This window comes from Linepithema humile, chromosome 8, assembly GCF_040581485.1.
Source record: "Linepithema humile isolate Giens D197 chromosome 8, Lhum_UNIL_v1.0, whole genome shotgun sequence".
NCBI classification, from domain to species: domain Eukaryota; kingdom Metazoa; phylum Arthropoda; class Insecta; order Hymenoptera; family Formicidae; genus Linepithema; species Linepithema humile.
The window spans coordinates 9,085,595-9,104,094 of record NC_090135.1 but is presented as its reverse complement, the minus strand read 5'-3'; the positions used below and the strand labels follow the sequence as shown (position 1 = coordinate 9,104,094).

General features: G+C 38.2%; 3 protein-coding genes across 6 annotated transcripts; 2 read left to right on the top strand and 1 right to left on the bottom strand.

Moving 5' to 3' along the window:
• The first annotated feature begins 93 nt into the window (after positions 1-93).
• On the top strand, positions 94-4,413 carry LOC105676800 (putative leucine-rich repeat-containing protein DDB_G0290503). The gene is made up of 9 exons (XM_012374971.2): positions 94-259; positions 567-751; positions 827-1,036; positions 1,188-1,354; positions 1,520-1,866; positions 1,924-2,591; positions 2,877-3,331; positions 3,505-3,752; positions 3,814-4,413. Exons 2-9 carry the CDS (start codon positions 617-619, stop codon positions 4,011-4,013), a joined length of 2,430 nt encoding a protein of 809 aa, XP_012230394.2. The 5' UTR covers positions 94-259; positions 567-616; the 3' UTR covers positions 4,014-4,413.
• Positions 4,414-6,064: 1,651 nt separating this feature from the next.
• On the top strand, positions 6,065-13,408 carry LOC105676751 (unconventional myosin-IXa-like). 2 transcript variants are annotated; one of them, XM_012374883.2, is made up of 11 exons: positions 6,065-6,414; positions 6,958-7,182; positions 8,136-8,196; positions 8,277-8,548; positions 8,632-8,833; positions 8,953-9,115; positions 9,193-9,270; positions 9,402-9,559; positions 9,635-9,763; positions 9,893-10,037; positions 10,129-13,408. In XM_012374883.2, exons 2-11 carry the CDS (start codon positions 7,070-7,072, stop codon positions 10,263-10,265), a joined length of 1,458 nt encoding a protein of 485 aa, XP_012230306.1. In that variant the 5' UTR covers positions 6,065-6,414; positions 6,958-7,069; the 3' UTR covers positions 10,266-13,408. The 2 variants fall into 2 exon arrangements, with proteins under 2 accessions (XP_012230306.1, XP_012230307.1); XM_012374884.2 differs by lacking the exon at positions 6,065-6,414 and adding an exon at positions 7,677-7,771 and having other exon boundaries at positions 6,964-7,182.
• Positions 13,409-13,791: 383 nt separating this feature from the next.
• LOC105676759 (uncharacterized) lies at positions 13,792-18,478 on the bottom strand. Of its 3 annotated transcripts, none has more exons than XM_012374899.2 (2): positions 17,714-18,478; positions 13,792-14,493 (listed from the first exon to the last, which is right to left on the bottom strand). In XM_012374899.2, exons 1-2 carry the CDS (start codon positions 17,744-17,746, stop codon positions 14,170-14,172), a joined length of 357 nt encoding a protein of 118 aa, XP_012230322.1. In that variant the 5' UTR covers positions 17,747-18,478; the 3' UTR covers positions 13,792-14,169. The 3 variants fall into 3 exon arrangements, with proteins under 3 accessions (XP_012230322.1, XP_012230320.1, XP_012230321.1); XM_012374897.2 differs by having other exon boundaries at positions 17,907-18,470; XM_012374898.2 differs by lacking the exon at positions 17,714-18,478 and adding an exon at positions 16,186-16,467.
• Positions 18,479-18,500: the final 22 nt, after the last annotated feature.

The window sequence follows — 18,500 nt, the reverse complement described above, 5'->3', positions numbered from 1 at the left end:
TAATTGGATTTATAATTGGTCGACTTCCCAATGCGTCTTGCAGAATGCAAATGAATGAAGCTTAAATCGTTGGCAATGCATGGAACGCTATCGTCAGTGAACTACGGGTTTCCATGCACGTAATGTTGTTGTTCTCGTCGTTAATGCTATGTTGTTTGTCTGCCGTAGTCGAATTCTGTGAACCTTGTATGTCGCGGCGTGTCGCTTTTCTCGACGGAAAACGAAGCGCCCGTCGTGCACGGATCATGGACACGAGCAGGTACGCGTTCGTTTATTTCATTTTTTGTCGCAAAGTCTCAATTTCGCTCTCAGGGCAAACATAACCCTAGATTACTGCGTTTACGCAACATATTTTAACTGCGAAAATCCGCCTGCTCAAGGCGATAATTACACAACATGGAAATTTATCATTTTTTTTTGGAGAAACTGATGACTGAAAATCTGAAGAATCACTCATGAATTAAATATAATATAATATATACACATTTTTTATTTGGACAATTTACATTTAGATAATTTACATTTAGACAATATTTATTAAAATGCTATTTTACTTATTTTTATAGATGCTGCTTGCAATGCTAACAATGTGTGACTGATTATTAATCGATTCAGCATGTCATTTACCAACGAGCTAAATATTTATGGAGGAATGATGGCTGAAGGGATGGTTATGAAGGCCAGTCTTATGGAAGAACAATCTGAACAATGTTTGACATTGATAAAGCAAGAGCATGTTGCAGATAAACTGGTACAGAATCTTATCTTGTTGGTTAACACTTCCAAGTTGTACGACACTAATATACTTTTTACATTTTTTTTACAGGTAATAGGCGAAGAAATAGTTGTAGGTACAAATGGATATTTACCAGACAAAGTTGATAACCAGACTGATGCAACTGTTTACTTTGAACAGAATTTAGAGGACAGTAAAATATCTATTAAATATGAGGAAATAAGTTCTGCTCCGTTAACAGAGAATTTGATTTCTGAGAACTGGGAGTGTGAAGATGTCGGCGCAGCATCTCCTTTAAAGGTAGATTTTATACAAAGAACTGGTTATTTAGTTTATTTGACTTATAGTTTATTTTCTTCTTCCTCTTGTTTTCTTTTATTGTGTCATTTTATCACAGTTAATTATTTTAATTGTGGCATTTATGTAACAGCTATTGTTAAATGTATTACAGGAAAACGAGCTCGATGGCGAAGAAGATGAGGAGACGATTGCCACTTTTATCACTGCTAAGGGTGAACAATTGGCTCTCTATGCTGTAGAGAATTTTGATGAAATGTTTGCAGTTGCTGTTTACGATGAATCTGGCAAGCCACCAAACGATTTTCAGTTTCTCACCAAGTGAGTCTGCCAGAGAAACAAAAGCTTGCTTAATTTTACATTAAAAAATTCATTTTTAATAAAAATTTAATTATAACTTTATAATTACACTTCATATTTTAAATTTCTTATTTAATTTTTGTAAGTTTATTCGTAACAAAAGTTACGATGAGAACATGTTTGTAGAACGGACGTTGAACGGTTGATAAACGAAGGAGCCGTGCAAACAGTGAAAAAGCCGACACAAATGAAGAGACGACTGGTGACCACTCAGCCGCAGCTGTTTTATCACAAGGAAGATTTTGAGGGGTTGAGCGAGCAGGCGGAGGACAAAGCGTCAATTCTCAACACAATTGACAGCGAGAAGAGCGCTAGACAGGAAGAAAACTGCACGATAGAACAAGATTATCAATCGCATCAGAACTTCAACTCTCTCGAAATTAATTCCACATCCAACGATCTTCTTTACAGCACCGCCGATACGCAGTCGAACATCACGTATCTCATGATGGATGACGATTCTGCGAATATTGGTATATATTATCTTTTACACATAAATATATAAATCTTAATAAATGTATTTTTTTCAGCTGATGTAGGCGATGGAGAAAATCGTGAATTGAATGAGAGCGAAGACAATCGCGTATCTGAGAGCGAACTGATGGAGCAATCGACCGTACAATATATCTTTTTCGAGGACGAGCAGCAGTCGGACTCGGAGCTGACGTTTGACGAGATCCAGACGACGTTGCAGAATCTAAAGACTTCACGCGAGAAGGTGTCGGAAAAGGAAAAATCCGAGCAGGACATCCATTCATCAGACACTATCAAGCAAGACGCAATTTTGCATGATTCTACGCCGCTGAAATCGTTGAACAAGAACTTTTCCTCGTCATTGTCTTCTGTGACCAACAATTTGACGCGCGTTTCCGCCACAGACGATAAATTCGAGAACGAGCGGCAACGACTGATCGACACATTAACCGATTCACCGCCGCCGCCGCCACTGCCGTCGTCGTCGTCGTCGTCGTTGACGTCGTTGTCGTCCACTCTACAGCTGAAAGTCAAGCGGTCGCGTAAGCAGCAACTAATATTAGTGAATCGGGACGATGGCGAGATCATCTTCCAACCGCCGTTGCTGCAGAATGAGGACGAAATGATCGGCAAGAAACGCGGTAAACAGCGGCGCCGCACACCGTCTCAGATGCGAAGAGGATTTATAGACGCGAAGAGGATGAAGCGTACGAGGCAGCGAGAGGTGAATATACGTTACGCAGAAGCGATTAGCGAACTGGAGACGAATATGCTTTTGAAAATTTTAATCTCCAAACTTGTGAACTTATTTTTTTGAATCTGAATCTCTATTTATTCTTATATATATATATATATTTATCTCATGTTTTTATCTATTTTTTTTAAATATTAAAATACCCGAATCGAAGTAAGATAAATGTCTGCAATTTGCGTTGACTTGTTAAATCAATGATAAAACAATTGATTTGCTTTCTTTTATTGAAACAATTTGTCGAAACTTTCGTGACAGGTGGAGGTGATCGAACTGGACGTCGACGAGGAGGAGCAGCAGGCGAAGCGCAATATAGTGGAGATCACTCTGGACGACAGCACGGACAAATATTCCAGTGATAAAGAAAACGATATCATCATGGTGAGGGACTCGGATTCCGATAACGGTGACGACGAAAGGGAAGAGGAAGAGGAGGACAGGCTGTCGTCGAAGCTGAGCCGCTTGATGCGATGCGAGCATTGCTCAAGGAACTTCCGACAGCGACGCGCTCTCGAGACACATCTCAGAGTATGCCAGAAGTCTCCAGAAAATGCTCTGAGGCTCAACGACGAAAAGGGCAAAGTGCAAATGGACAAGCAATACCCCTGCAAGATTTGTCAGGAAAAGTTTGACGTGGTGGTCGCGCTGGCGCGTCACGTTCGCGTGGCTCATTCGCTGAGGAAGAAACACAAATTACGCTTTGTCTCACCAAAGTACGAATCTTCACTATCTTTAGCCTTGACATATAAAAGTTTTCAATTTCAAAGGTTGAACGTTAAGTTGCGCAAGAGTTGAACGTTTTAAGTATGAAATAAAAATTTGTAATCTAATTTTTAATTAATTTAATATCTCAGAATAATTTGACAGACTATTGTTTTTTATGCAGGACTCCAAACAAATCCTTAGGGTCAGTTCAGAAAGAGACGTCTTCGACGGAAGAGGAGGAACTGGCCCATCGCGGCGATACGGCAAAGAGGGAGCTCAGTATGCTTGCCAGGGTGAAGAGAAAACGAAGAAAGAGGAGCAATTATACGTGGGAGAAGAATAATCTCACTTGTACGGATTGCGGGAAATTGTTTCTTAGCACGACTCTGCTGAACGCGCACGTTTTGCAGCATGGTACCAAGAAATCCGGTATGTCTCGAATTTATTCTAATTGTTCATCGTTTTTCTAACCTTATTGTTTCGTTTACAGAGCAACGGTTGCGCAAGTGTCACATTTGCCAACAGCTCATCAGGTCTAAATTTTTGTTCTTACGGCACTTGAGGATGCACAGTGAAACGCAGTCCAGCTCTGATAATAATTTGAAGTTACTGCAGCGCAAGCTGCGAGCTCGGTCGAATCCTCACAAGATCGCGGTATCCCGAAAACGCGGTCGACCGAGGAAATTTTGATTTTTTCTTGCGCATAAGCGACATGTATAATATTGTACACATATTTCTTTTATCAAATGTATCTTATGTTTCTTTTTCCAAACGACTCAAAGTAAGTATTCGTAAAACGTCAATGTAAATAGTACGTTATACCATAAAGTTTACATTGTTTATTGTCCATTTTCGAAACTAACTTGTTAAAAACTCGGGGAAAAATTTAATGCAAATTAAACATGGATCTCTGTAAATAAGAGAAAATAATTCTATCAGCGATCCAGTTTGTATATATATCAATCGATTAAATATATTGATAACAGGACGCGACATTGTATACAGACATTGTGACATATTATCGATTGTGTATTTGCTTTTATTTTCTTGTCCACAGCAATAAAATGCAAATAAAAATAGCCTGATTTCACATCGTGTTAATATATTTTTCTTGCTGTTTTTCAGATGAAATAAATATATAAAGCGAGATGTTTAATTTTACGTCATTTAAATTACCTGTGTTTGTCTTTTTCGAAAATTGTTTGCTGATATTTCTAAGCGACTACATGCGCAAGTTATAAAATCAAAATTTACATTTTGTTATATTTAAAAATTGCAAAGAAGAAAACAATGGACATGTTTTCAAAATATAGAGTGCAACCTGTTAAGAATTAAAAGTAAAAAATTTTTAAAACAAAAACATTTATTATACGTATATTTAGATCATATTACACAGTTCGATCTTTTTACAATTATATCGATGGAAGCATAATAAATATCAAAATACAATAAGAAAACAAAATCAATCGATCTTTTATAAATACATTATTTAGAATATTTTGTTTTCGCAAGTAAATATACCCGTGTCATATTAGATTTTGATTACAATACAAAGCAAAATCAATCAATCTTTATGACTGATTTTTACGAATACATGATTTAGAATATTGCATTTTCAAGTAAATATACCTGTGTCATATTAGATTTTGATTACAATACAAAGCAAAATCAATCAATCTTTATGACTGATTTTTACGAATACATGATTTAGAATATTGTGTTTTCAAGTGAATATATCTATGTCATACTAGATTTTGATTTACGCCAAGCTAGTCTATCTTCGTAAAATTGAACGACGATGTCAGGACACTTTACATTAGCCTCTTTAGCAAATACCAAGTCAACCACATCCGTTCCTTTCCTGTACAAACAAGATCATCTTTAGTTAAAAAGCTCTAAAGCTTTTTTTTTTTTAATTAAAGTGGTTCAGACATATCAGTTAACTATCAATTATTTATAGGTGAATAATAAGCAGGGATATCTTGGCACCACCCACCATTGCATTAAATACATAAGCTCTCCATTATCGTCAGCGGAACCCAGGATTCTCTCTGCTTCTAATCCTCTTTTAAATCCACATGTTTTGCTGTTGTCTTCTGTCGCCTTCTTCTTGTTATTCATTTTAAAAGGATTAATATAATCTTCTTTTATGTCACTGTCTTTGTACACTGATTTCTCAATTTTATTCCTACATATATCAGAAATAAATAACATTAAGGGAGTTGGAGATTTAATTTATACAAAAAAGTATTAAATTCTGAAAGAATAAAATATTAACAGTTTAAAAAATATATTTAAAAACATGTATGTTACCTGAAGTGCTGTGGCGCTTGTTATTTCTCCGGTTACAGAACGCCGATAAAATTATTTCTGCATATTTTTAGATTATAATATACAATATTATTATTATCACGCATGTCTGCTACGAGCTTAATAAGACTAGAACACATTATATACATGACACTGTCAACGAACTTGATTTAGAACCAAGCTTGTATACTTCTTTATTCACAATAATAAACACTCGTTTAGGTTAAATAGGAGCATAGCTAATCGGAGCAATCTTTATGAAGGATTTCACACCGCGGTGTAAAACGTACAGTCCAATAAAGAAATTTCTCTCCTAGGGATAAAAATGTGATTGGCAACAGTTCGTAGAAAATGCGCTGTTCTATTGGATGCCGGTGCGTGCGTTAAAATTACATGCAGTGTGAACTTGGTATAAACAATTAGCTATATTCGCGCCGATCCGCTACACGGGCGCAAAAAAAAAATTGGAGCTTTCCCCCCCACTGACGGATCGTGGACGCTGTATCGACGCGTATGTGACGGGAGGCTGGCGAGAGTGCGTGTGGTGTGGCGTGGCCGAGACGATGTCGGTGCTCCGGCTCCGCGGCCGCGATATTTCCATGGAAACGTAGACGCGGGTGCGTGCGGAAGCGAGCGCGTCCTGCCGCGTCCGTCCGTCCGTTTTGTTCGCCGTCGCGATGCTGCCCCGCGCGGGGTTTAGATTAGGTTAGCCACGAGCGCGGATTCCGTCGAACGAAATTTACATCGATGGCGGGATCTGACCGTCATCGCCCTTACTTCGGTGAGCCTTCCCCCCTTCCACCCCTCCTTCCCTCATCCCTATACCGCCTTATCACGATTTCCGGACATTTAAAATTATTTTACGATTATTCAAGTTTCTGGAATTTTTCGGCACATTTTTTGTAAATGATAATTGATTTATGAAGAAATATGAACAAATTGGGAAAGTATTTTTAAAGACGAAGCAGTTGAGAGATCAGTGCAGTAATTGCGCGCGATTAGAGAGCGCGCTTGTTCAATTTACTGGAATATCTCTTGTCCATTGTTAATTAATTGCACCTATTAAGCGTAACAATGGGTTTTGATTGAACACGGACGCGCGTGTTAGTTTAATAACTCTGGGATCAAAAAAATCAAAATTACAATAGCATTAATTATAGCAACGATAACGTTGACAGAAAATATTAGTTCAAAGTTATCAATTAACATGAACGTTGCGGGAAAAAGCGAATTTTCAAGTTAGAAAATGTGGCAAAAATTTTGAAATACAAATTTGAAATTTGAAATTTGAAGTGATGTACAAAAATGAACGGTGTGCTTTCAGCAACCGGTTAACAAGCACGAGAGGCCAGAGAAGGTCTGGCTTCTCTCGGGAGAAGACGAGAGAGTAAAGCAGTATTAGTGCTTCCATTCCATTGTCATCCTTATTTAGTGGAATGAGCAATTGGGCAGAGAGAATACATCTAAGCGCCGCTACCTTAGGATACGTTGTAACCAGCTGTGGTCATCCCTCTTCAAGGCGGCGATATCGCCCGCGACGCCTTGAAAAGTTAGTATATCACTTGAAAATAAAATTAAAATGTAATTTTCCTACTTGTCATTGTATTCCAATTAATTTAAATTTTTTTAAAAATATGGTTAAAAGAAAGTTTTTTTTTTTATTTAAGCATACATGAGAAATACTGCGTGACTTTGTGCTCTTCTTGGACAGATGATGCACTGGCATGCTTTGTCATTCGAAACTATATTTTGTACTGTAATTACACATGTGTTACACTGAAATACATAAAACATCTTTAGGGGGAAATAGTATGAAGTATAAGTTGTCTAATTACACAATGTAAATTGATTCTTATCAGGATATGAGTATAAATCGATTGTTTACACAAGTTGGAAGATCTTTATAGATGATTATTAACAAAGAATAAATAGAATAGTGAAAATATTAACTGTCATATCCTGAGATCTAGAGATAAAGCATATTGTTATTTCTGGATAAGGAAATAAATTGAGGTAATAAAAAACTTTTAAATTTTTTCGCAGATGTGTGATAATTGATATTTAACAATATATCGGGCAAATATTATCGGCATTCTGCATTATATGTTTGATGCTCTGGGGAGGAGCGCGGTAGAATTGTAAGTAATCGCAGAGTTTAAGAAGATTACGTGTAACGTAATGTCACTAATGCGTGTTGGCATCTCTCCGAGTCCATCGCGTTAATATTGCTGACCTATTGTATGTTGAAGCCTGTTGGAGCTGTTTAGCGATCACAAAGTAGTGACATTTGATAGCGCCGTTTTTGTATAACAAACAGCAAAGTGCACCGCATCTAATTCAACATACATGCATTACCTTCCAAAAGCATCCCACTCGTTTTAGAGAGAGAGACTCCCTTTGGTTTGTTACGTCCAGAGTTCACGCACAATTCATCTCTCGCTATCATCCCCGGATTTCCAAGATATTCGCGCAAGTAACCGAATTTATTTTCCTTTCTCGTAGAGTGAAGTTTGGGATACCCCTGGACGAAGTATGCAAGAACGACATTCCCGGTCCCTTACTGGTAAATAGCAAACGCAATCAAGTACCTTCTTGCAAAATACAAAAGAACAGAATACTACTAACAATTTCCCTCTGTTTCAGGTCCTCATACTGATATTAAACAAGGAAGCCCCATTTGTAAAGAACATCTTTCGCGCTCCCGGTCATCAGGGCAACGTGAAGAAACTGATACACATCCTGCAAACCGGACAGCTGGTCAACATGGACAACTTTAGCATGTACACGATAGCTAGCGTTTTGAAGAAATTTTTACGCAAGATACCCGGCGGCGTGTTTGGGAAGGAGCGCGAGGAGCAATTGTTCAACTTGATTCAGCTGGACAACATGGAACAACAACGGGACCAGATACACATGTAAATCACTTGGAATCAGTTTATGCGTCCTTGAGCGACACGTGATCGTCGATTTGCATCGTGAAAGAAATTTTTTTGCGCAGATTAATTACCTCCATGCCGATATGCACACAACGGCTGCTGGTGCTGTTGTTTGGAACGTTCAGGGTAATAGCTGTAAATAGCGAGATCGCGGAAACATTTATGAACAGCGAGGCTTTGGGGGTCTCCGTGGCACCCTCGTTCTTTCAGAGTTGCGTCAGCGATGGTAAAACTGCTAAGATGGAGGACGTTCTAAGGTTTAAGGTGCAGACTTTATCGGATTAAGAAAGCCGACGTTACTCCGCGGATTGAAACATTCAGAAAATAAGAATTTGCTTCTCCGTAAAAGAATCGTTCATAACGTGGAGACGATTTACTTCTAGGTTGCCACACGCATCACAAAATTCATGATAGACAACTTTGGCGTACTGAATCTATTCGGAAAGGACAATTACGAGTATTACGCGCGCATAACCGGCCGTATAATAAACATGGAGGAGGATGGTTTCTTCAATTTTCGATATCCACCGGACACTTTCGTGTCGAGTAAGTTTTTCACACGAGTGCGTCTTCAATTATGATAAGTGAATCACGCGAGTGTGACATAAATTTATAAATTCCAGAACAGTTATCGCTGGAGACCAAGAAGACGTGGTTGCAGTATGAGTGCGAGGAGTGCGGACTAAAGTTTAATTTAGAAAGTAAGTCCTCAAAAATGTGTGAAATGTGCCGAAGAATTTTCTCTCTCTCTCTTTTCAGTAGAAGAGGGAAAAATTATTTTGTTTATTTTATACATTTTTTGTTTAATAATAATCGCTGCTTCACGCGACAGGTATGTCACACCAAAAAGAATCGCAGTCGACTCTAGCGTTAGTCCACACATCGGAGTCCGTGAAACTCACGGCGTCGTTAGGCATGATTCCAGAAAACACCTTACTCGAAAGTTACACGCGTCTCTCGGTCAGTTTAGAAGAAGACGGCCTATTGCAGGTATTGCAACATTCTCGCAATGCGTCACCGAAAGGAATCAAAGCGGTAAAACTAACCATAAATAATACTTTTTAGGCGTCCAGTCGCTCGTCGAGTAACGGCAGTCATCATTCTAGACGCGCCGCGACAGGCATGACGCTGGACGAACTGCGCGCGATGAATCGCTACGCCGAGAGCACGAAGAATCTCAGTTACATGCCGCAGGTAATCCTACTTGAACGAATACACATTGATAGTAATTGAGCAGTAATATAGGAGACTGAAGCATCGTTTATATTTTGCGTTTTCAAGATTATTCTTATCAAAATATAAGTCGTTGCGTTGCGATTGCAGGTTCACGAGAGACAAACCGCCCGAATGCGAACTAGATCCGAATGGTTTCTCACGCCCGTGGAGGGGAAGCTGGCGATAACGGATAGCGATCCCTCGACGATACACGTTCGACGCGGTTCAAGTCGATCGTCCTCTGGCAATATCGGTAAATAATCGAACAATTTTCCAAAAAAATTTTTAATTTCTTCATTCAAAGTAATTAAAGAGATAATATTTTTCTCTCTCTTGAAATTCAGCCGCGGGTCTGAGCGCTAGCGCGGATTCGGTGAAACGGCCGAGCCTGCGAAGGACCTCGTCCAGAGAGAAGCAACGCTTGCATCGCAGCTCGTCCCGTCGCAACAAAGAGAACGGCGTAAAGGTCGGGCGAATGTAAGATACGGAGCATTTAATATCGAAAGTGATGAAGCAGCGACAAATATGGCATCTAACAAACTCTTTTTCATTCCTCGAAGAATCCTTCAGGTAGGCAACATTTTTATCGGGTCTTTAAGATGGAAGTTTGATAGATTTTGTACATATTACGTATATATATTTACTGAGAATTTCCCTTGACGTGATGCGCTGGCCGCGACGTGATGCTAACATATAAACATAGTACCGTCACGGTTGTTACATGCCAAATTAGTAGATATTTGTGAGCCGTATTTAATAAGCCGTCGACTATCGATTGTACCATCGCATGTCACGAATCACTGACGATCGTAAACTCGACAGGATGAGTCACCAAAACATTTGAAATGCCTCTTTTGGGCTCGAAGATAAATAGGATATATTTTACAGAAATTAACAGAGATGAAAGAAATCCTTTTTTTATACAAAATTATTTTCCTCTCTACTGTCTCTGCAAGTTTTTCTGTTTTCGGCGACTTATCCTGCATTCTGAAAACTACACCGTAAGGCACTATCACTCATCTACACTCGAGTTTACGTAATCTCGAGAACTTTCAGTATCTTCAGTACCATCTTTTCTTTTCGAAAAAAACGATAACGATATGTTATACAACGAAAGAGTGTTCTGTAAATAAAAGGTACGTATATCTATTAATTAATCGCGCATGCGATAGACTTTTCCAGGTTGCGATTGTTTAAATCGATCGCGACCGATTTTGAGGAGATTAGTAACCGCTAATCTCGAGGATAATCGTGTAACATTGCGGATAAACATTACGAAAGCGCAGAGCTTATTTCCAAATCGCTTTAAATCTATATTTATTAATAAAAGATAAAAATAAGTATTAAAACGATTGAATGCGTGCTGTAAAGCTATGGAAATCTCGCGATAAGCACATTTCTATTGAAAAAAAAAAAAAAGATTTAAGACAGTTTGGAAATAACAGAGTGTCTACTATCTGGACAGATGGATCTGAAAAATTGAAATTTTTCTTATTCAGTGGACACTCCGTGTGCAAGCCGTTGAATCTCTTATCCACAAAGGCCACTACATAAATTAATATATTTCCGATAAAGTCTAAGCGTGTAAATACGTAATACCAAAAATATAAAATTATATTGGACGTAATATATACATGTAAATGTAAATGTGAAAGTGTACGTGCCATCGTATTGAATGTCGTCGTGTCGAATCAATTAAATGTCGTCGATGTTGTCATCTCGCAAGGGGAGAATCGATGGTTCAGGTGTCAAGCAAAGGGAAGAAAATACAAGCCCAGACGAGAAGGCAGACGATCAGGAACAGCAACAGTCTCGTGCGGAATCTGTCCCAGCCGATCACGATCACCCGCGGTAGCGTTCGTCTCTCCGCCGGAAACTGAAATACACGCGATCCGGTGAGAATCTTCCTCGGGACATATTAAGCGAACAATTACATTGTCATTCGTCTCCTCTTCGTCGTCGTCGCCGTCATTCCGTAATCTCTGCGCGCTCGGATACTGTCGCATCTCCGTTTCGCGCGCGCTCGACGTCGGCTGCTGCTGGTTTCCGGTTGTCTGAGACGACTGCTCGTTCCCGATAATAACGACAATGTCATCGTCTGCATCGGCAGATCGCGACTCGCTAAGACCATTATCGTGCGGTTGTTTCGCGAGATACATGTTCGATTGCGTACAGTCATATTTTTTTTACCGACGACAATTTCATCGCGGTGCTACAGGGGAGGAGAGAATTTCTGTCTCGCGTGCGATTGCATTTCCATGCATTTTCATGCAGATTGCGTATATCTTTTAAGTCAAGAGGTTAAAGTCAACGAAAGAGATAGAGAAAAACTCGAAAGAAACGGAGGACATGTGTGTGTTAAAATTCCATCTACAAAATCTGTGTAACGCGCGATATTTAAATTATGTTAAGTTGATTCTCTTCTCTCCTACATCACATCTTGTCTCTACCGTCTACTACCGGCCAAAAATGAAACGGAACACCATTAATTTATATCGATCGAAAAGTTTGTTCATTTATTTATATTAGCATAAGAGCCATGTAAGAGAAACAAAACAGCGAACAAATTTTTTGATCAATTCTACATGTTGTAGAGCAGAACTGAGACTCGGTTGTAATTTTCGGCTGACTTTCTGTGCGCGACAAAAGCGCGCGACGCTATTTCAATAAGATAATTGTTTCAACAAGATAATTGACAGCTGCGATGCACGTGAAAGAAATGGACACGAGATTTAGCAGTCTCGTTAACGTCGCATAATTTTCTAGTGCCGATTGCAAGAAACGGAAGAATGCAAAATAAATGAATCGCCAACTCGCGTTGGTGAATTATTTATTCTTAATAAAATTTTACAAGTAGTGTTTATTTAGGCATTTCAGAGCCTGTTTGCAGAGTTTGGCGTTGACTTAAGATTTGATTGTCTTTTATTATTTTAGTATATTTCAGTTTACTTAAATTTAACATTTTTTAGCATTGATTTTTATTGAGGCTGGTTATCGCCTGCGATACTTTTATGTTTTTATTGTTTAATATAAACTTTTTAATTTGTTTAAATTAATGATCACAGGTTCTACTCGCAGATAATATTTTTTCTACGAAGAAAAATAATATTAGAAACTTTTGCCATAAAAAAGTATTAAATTTGATTATTTTGTCAACATGTTTTAATAGCAGAAATGCTTTATCAAGTGAAATACATTTATTATGTTTTATATTTTATAATACAGTGTTTTCTGACAATTCTGCGCAGAGTTTTTCAGATAGTTGAAGCAAGGCACTGATTATAATTAGCAAGCATCGAATGTTTTTCCAGCTTTCATAAAATTTTATAGATAAGAAAAATTGATTGTTACCTTCATTTTAATAGCGTTGAGGGAAGACAAATGGAGGTCCATTTCGAAAATTGGTTGAAAATTTCAACTAAATCTCAGTTTTGTTAGCGTTACTATAAGATACTGCGTAACTTTTAAAGGTTTTATTAAAAATTACGTCTCAGTATTATTTACAATTTATTGTAAAAATTTGCCGTACAGTTTTAGTTTTTTTTATAACAACTTAGCATACAACCTGTTCGAATCTTTGTATAATAGTAAAGGGTGGAATAAATCGCAGTGGAACCCCTCTAATCTGGACTCATCGACACCGTGAAGCGAGAAAATAATTGGAGAGAGAATGTGAAGTATTACTTTAAGATACAAAATTTAGATTTAATTTATATCAAAATGTTTCAATGTTAATTTAACAATCATTTAGCATTTCTAAACATCTAAATTTTAATATAGATCTTATTTCAATTTTTTGTAGCTTTGCAGACATTATTTTCGATAAATTGACTGACAGCAGATAATCTACAATATGAGAACTTTTTTTAGAGAACTTTTTGTAGATGTTGTGATATTTTTTCAGTTATTTTTTTAATGAATAGTTTACTAAATTTACGTGATTTCAGCTTTTTTTAAATAGAAGTTGCGCTTAAGAACACGAAGATAAAAAAATTTGACTGCACAGATATATAACATGGCATTTTATTCGAATATTCACATATATCGTAAATATTTAAAAGAGTACGAAATATACAATATTACAATTTGACTTACAAAACAACCTCAAGCTTTCGAGCGCATTCAAATCTGTCTACAGATATCATTCTGTTATTGCGTGGATTACAGAATCCAATGTGATTACCGAATCACTTGAAAAATCACAGAATCTGATGATTGTAAGGATGGATCCACGAAGCCACGTTCGTCAAAGGACCTGCTGTCGATTATACAACGTGTTTGCTAAACCAAGTGGCTCGCAGAGCCCGATAGCGATCATAAATCACGTGCGATCGCAGGATCCAATGCTCAGTGCTGAATTACGAAATCCCGCAGGATCCGATGGATTACAGGATCCTATACCGATCCAGCAGAGTGTAAACGATGATCCACAGGAGGAACGCCACGATCACGGAAACGAGAAAGATAGTCTTGAGCGAGTGCCAAGGACTCTCGGACCGCGGCTCGCCGCGGCTGCTCCAGACTTTGCAGCCGCTGTTTTTGCACGGCGCCGTGTCGTTGCTGCTGTTGGCATTCAGCATCGTCGTCGTCATGCTGCTACTCGGTGCGGTCATCACTTTCACCTCACCCAGCTCTGTGGTCTCGCCGCCGGCATGCCGATGTATCTCCGTCATCTTCGTCGTCGGCTCGAACTTTGACGGCAGATCCATCTGGAAAAGATAAGTTATCTTTATCAATATTAATGTACACTAATTTCTGAATTATTCGCATACAATCATAAATTTCCAATGTTTTTCTTTTTTAATAGCGAAAAAATGAATTGAAAAAAGTCTGAAAACTAAATCGCGGATGTCAATGCGCAAAAAATTGACGCTTTCGTTTTTTACGGCCTTGTTTTAACAATTGTTTGATTCGTTGAATTTACTCAGCGGGTACGCTTGAAGATATTTTAGGAATATTCCTTCATTAAATTTAATCTGCACGTCGTTTCGCAAAGTAAATATATAATTTTCTGTACTTTTGTGTTAGGTGAAATGATTAAAAATGATTAAATGATTGTGTTAGCTGAAATGATTAAATATTTATTCGATTTATCGCAGACACGTAGAAACGAAGCGAGAAATGTTGAAATTGATATGAAATCATATAATTGAAGAAATGCTGAAACAATAATATTTGCTGGTTCGTCAGGTATTTTATGATATCATTTCTCAAAATGCAGCAACAACAGACATTCCGGTATTTATTTTGTGTGATAACAATTATCTATATGTGGTTTTCGGGTCGTCGTGATATTTCCGGATTAAGCTCGACCGAGGTAAGCTTGTAAAATAATATTAAAAACATAGTGAGAATTAGATTCCAATTAGATTTCAATCAAAGCTTAAACGTAGTTATAAACTTTGTTTTGTAACTTTTGTTATTAATTAATTTTTAAAATTTATTACATAGAGTAAAATAAGTCGGAATAAACACTGAACTGTGTTCAAATTCTAATTGTCTTTCTCTTCTTACTATGATTTTACATTGCAGAATCTTTTTTCGCGAATTAAATACTACAATAAAATGCATAAAATAGAACATTTTTTTCTTTAAAGATTACAAAATAGTCAATCGGTCACACGTGCGTGCAAGGATGAGAATCCATAGGTGAAAGGAACACAAAACGCGACGGCAATGCGTGCTACAGGAATCCGGCTTTTCGAGGTGAAGGGATTCCATTGCGGGCTCACATATCGAGCTCACGACGGAAATGCGATTGTTTGTGTGTGCGAGTAATGCCATATGGATCCCGGCGACGATATCATCATCATCTGTTACGATCAATCATGCGCATTAATAATTATCAATTCTCAAGTGGATCTTGGCGAAGGTTTGTTACGCCCTACTTAATCACTCGCGATTGTTGTAAGAATTCCATGAAATTTTTTAATAACCGCATCTCGGAGTCGGTTTCTTTTTCGCACAGCAATTATAAGAATCGGATCGGATCGAGTTTTCACTTGTCAGTGCTCTTAAATCGCGCTTTCCGATTCAGATCACGCTTTTTTCTCGAATTACACAACTTTCACCGCGCTCGTTCAAGGATCGACGACAGTCAACGACCCGATTAGAGGCGATCGATCATGTTGTTCACCAACGTCCGTTTTTTCACGAATCCCTTTGCAAAAAGTTTAATCGCTCTCTCGAGTAGCTGTTAATGATGCAATCGCCGATGCATTGTTACGAAAATTAAGAACAAAAATTCTTGGATAAGTGATTGACACACGGCGGATTTAAGTCGCGCGATATTGTATATTTTAAGAAAGCAAGAAATATTTATTTCAATACCGCACATTTTATTGTAATTTGATGAAAAAAATTCTACAGACATTAATTCGATGCGTAGGTGCGGTACTCACATTGTCGAACGCATATTTATATTTCCTGACGTAATCGTCCTTGTTCATATTTTACTATCGCATTGTAGGAATGCGTTTCTGACTTTTAAATGTGATTCTTTGAATGCTAATTTACAGCAAACGCGTTACTTTGAAGAATTCGTGCGACACGTAGTAGCTCGCTCGCACGAATCGCCGTAGGAACTGACTAGTTAACTCGAGCGAAAGCCATTATCAGAGCTTATCAAGCACGACCCCTGACCAGCTCCGGCTAATAAACCGGCTCCTCCTCCCGCGGCTATTGTCGAAGATCTTCACAAATTACGTTAATCAAAAGTAGATTTTTTTCTAATTTGTTCACTGCAATCGCGACAAAATTATTTAGCTATTAATTATTTTCAATTTATTTATTTTAGTTATTACTTATTAATTATTTAAAAAAAAATTATTATTATACCGTGAAAAAACGTTACAGACATTTGCGGTACGAATTGTATGTTAATGTGTCACGCAAATTCTGAATAAGAGAAAAGAAAGTTGCGAATGCAAATATCTTGCTTTTGTGCACGAGGAAACATTACGGCACACGCGCGTTTCCGCATTATAATCGCGACACTTTACGTAACTCGTACCGATTTTGTTCGTTATTTTCCTCGAGGACAGATACGATTGTGCAAATCGTATGCTGCGCTGTCCATCAACTTCTTATCATCGTGACAAGGATTCCGAACTGAAAAATTGTGGTGATTTGTGCGGAAGAACGTCGACCGCGTTGCAACGGAGAGAAAGAGAAGTCGGTCGACGACTGATAAACCGTGTGATTAAGATTGTTAATCAATTAGCTGGTAGCCATTTTGACAAATTTTTATCGACTTTGATAATACGTGAATGTGTTCAAGCGAGTGTCATCAAGAAATAGATTATTTGAAAATAATTATGTATAAAATAGATAAAAATTTCGATATGCGCACTTGTGCGCACTGAATTAAGTGAGATAAAAACACGGATATAATGACTTGCTAGTAAAATAGATAATAAGTTTAATAACTTGGAATTTATTGAATGTTGAATATTTATTGAATATTGAATAAACAAACTGCCGCATGAAAAAGTAGAAAAATACAAAAAGTGAAGTGTGCAGCTAGTGGCAGTATATTATTAATTATGTTTTATAATGACTATAATTGACGTAAAGTCAGCACAATAATTACGCGGTACAATTATTTGTCGCCATGATAAGTCAATATTTTCAACAGAAAGTATGCTAATGCTGGTAGTCGAAGCACTCTTGTGAAATATTTCTCTATTTTGGCAAATTGCATACGAAAAGTATCCTTAATGCGCGTGTGATTTATTTCCCGCATAACCGGTAAAACTCGCTGCTAAATTCCAGTTTGCACATTTGAGAGAGATACCTTTCTTCGCGAGAAACGAGAATTGCGAAAAGTTCGCCACTCGTCGCTACGTAAATGGAAATAATTTATTTCTTTTTCCTTTTGTTTTAGGAATTCACGATTGAGGAATTACAAGCTTGTTCTGTGTGTCATACCTGATTGTGTGTATCAATGATATTGCGCGACATGGTGTTCAGTGTGATTATTGTAAACGGAATATTGAGATATGTCTAGCGTGACGATCGACACATTTCTGAACGATAAGGTCGTGGCGATCACAAGTGCGCGTGACGAGAAATGATGACAGCAACAATAACACAGGAGCGACCGAGTTTACTCTTCGCTTACCTGAAGCACCTGCTGCGGCCGCCAGGTGTGCTTGAAAAAGGTTTCGAAACACTTCATGCTGATTTTTTTCCGCCTGCTCTTCCTCTCACCTCGCCTGCATCGATCATCGCATTATCGTACGCGTCATCACGGCTATTCGCGTCGAATTCGATCGACGATGTAATCTGATCGAGATCGATCACGAAGCCAAGATCGAATTACTTGCGGCGACAAACTTGGACAATCAGGGCGAAGAATTCAGGCGCATCCTCGCCCGCGACGCGGATATTCACGGTGCACGATGAAAGGAACGGAGAAGATAAGGAAGACACTCGCAAGAAGATCTCGAGAACCGCGCCGTTCGCCGCACGTTCGTCGACTAATGAGAGGAACTCACGGAGAGATGCTGGCGAGATCGCTGGTGCGAGTCGCTCCTCCTTGCTTCCATGTACATGGTGTTTTCGTACTCGCTAAAGCGAGGCGACACTTGAGTGGAGAAAAATAAACGTCTAATACTTTATTGTTATCAGTAAGGTAAATGATTAAATTTTAAAAATTGTAGTATTAAATTGAATTTATGTTCCTGCAGATTTTATTCGTATAATAGTTTTAGAT

What these genes read in the sequence shown, in the direction of transcription:
- LOC105676759 (XM_012374897.2), bottom strand. Translation starts at nt 17,963, where the DNA reads ATGAAGTGTTTCGAAACCTTTTTCAAGCACACCTGGCGGCCGCAGCAG. An exon ending in GGCCGCAGCAGGTGCTTCAG is followed by an intron (nt 14,494 to 17,906) that starts GTAAGCGAAGAG and finishes TATCTTTTCCAG; the next exon opens with ATGGATCTGCCGTCAAAGTT.
- LOC105676800 (XM_012374971.2), top strand. Translation starts at nt 617, where the DNA reads ATGTCATTTACCAACGAGCTAAATATTTATGGAGGAATGATGGCTGAA. An exon ending in GATTTTCAGTTTCTCACCAA is followed by an intron (nt 1,355 to 1,519) that starts GTGAGTCTGCCA and finishes ACATGTTTGTAG; the next exon opens with AACGGACGTTGAACGGTTGA. An exon ending in TGACGATTCTGCGAATATTG is followed by an intron (nt 1,867 to 1,923) that starts GTATATATTATC and finishes TATTTTTTTCAG; the next exon opens with CTGATGTAGGCGATGGAGAA.
- LOC105676751 (XM_012374883.2), top strand. Translation starts at nt 7,070, where the DNA reads ATGAGCAATTGGGCAGAGAGAATACATCTAAGCGCCGCTACCTTAGGA. An exon ending in ACTAAAGTTTAATTTAGAAA is followed by an intron (nt 9,271 to 9,401) that starts GTAAGTCCTCAA and finishes TTCACGCGACAG; the next exon opens with GTATGTCACACCAAAAAGAA. An exon ending in AAGAAGACGGCCTATTGCAG is followed by an intron (nt 9,560 to 9,634) that starts GTATTGCAACAT and finishes AATACTTTTTAG; the next exon opens with GCGTCCAGTCGCTCGTCGAG.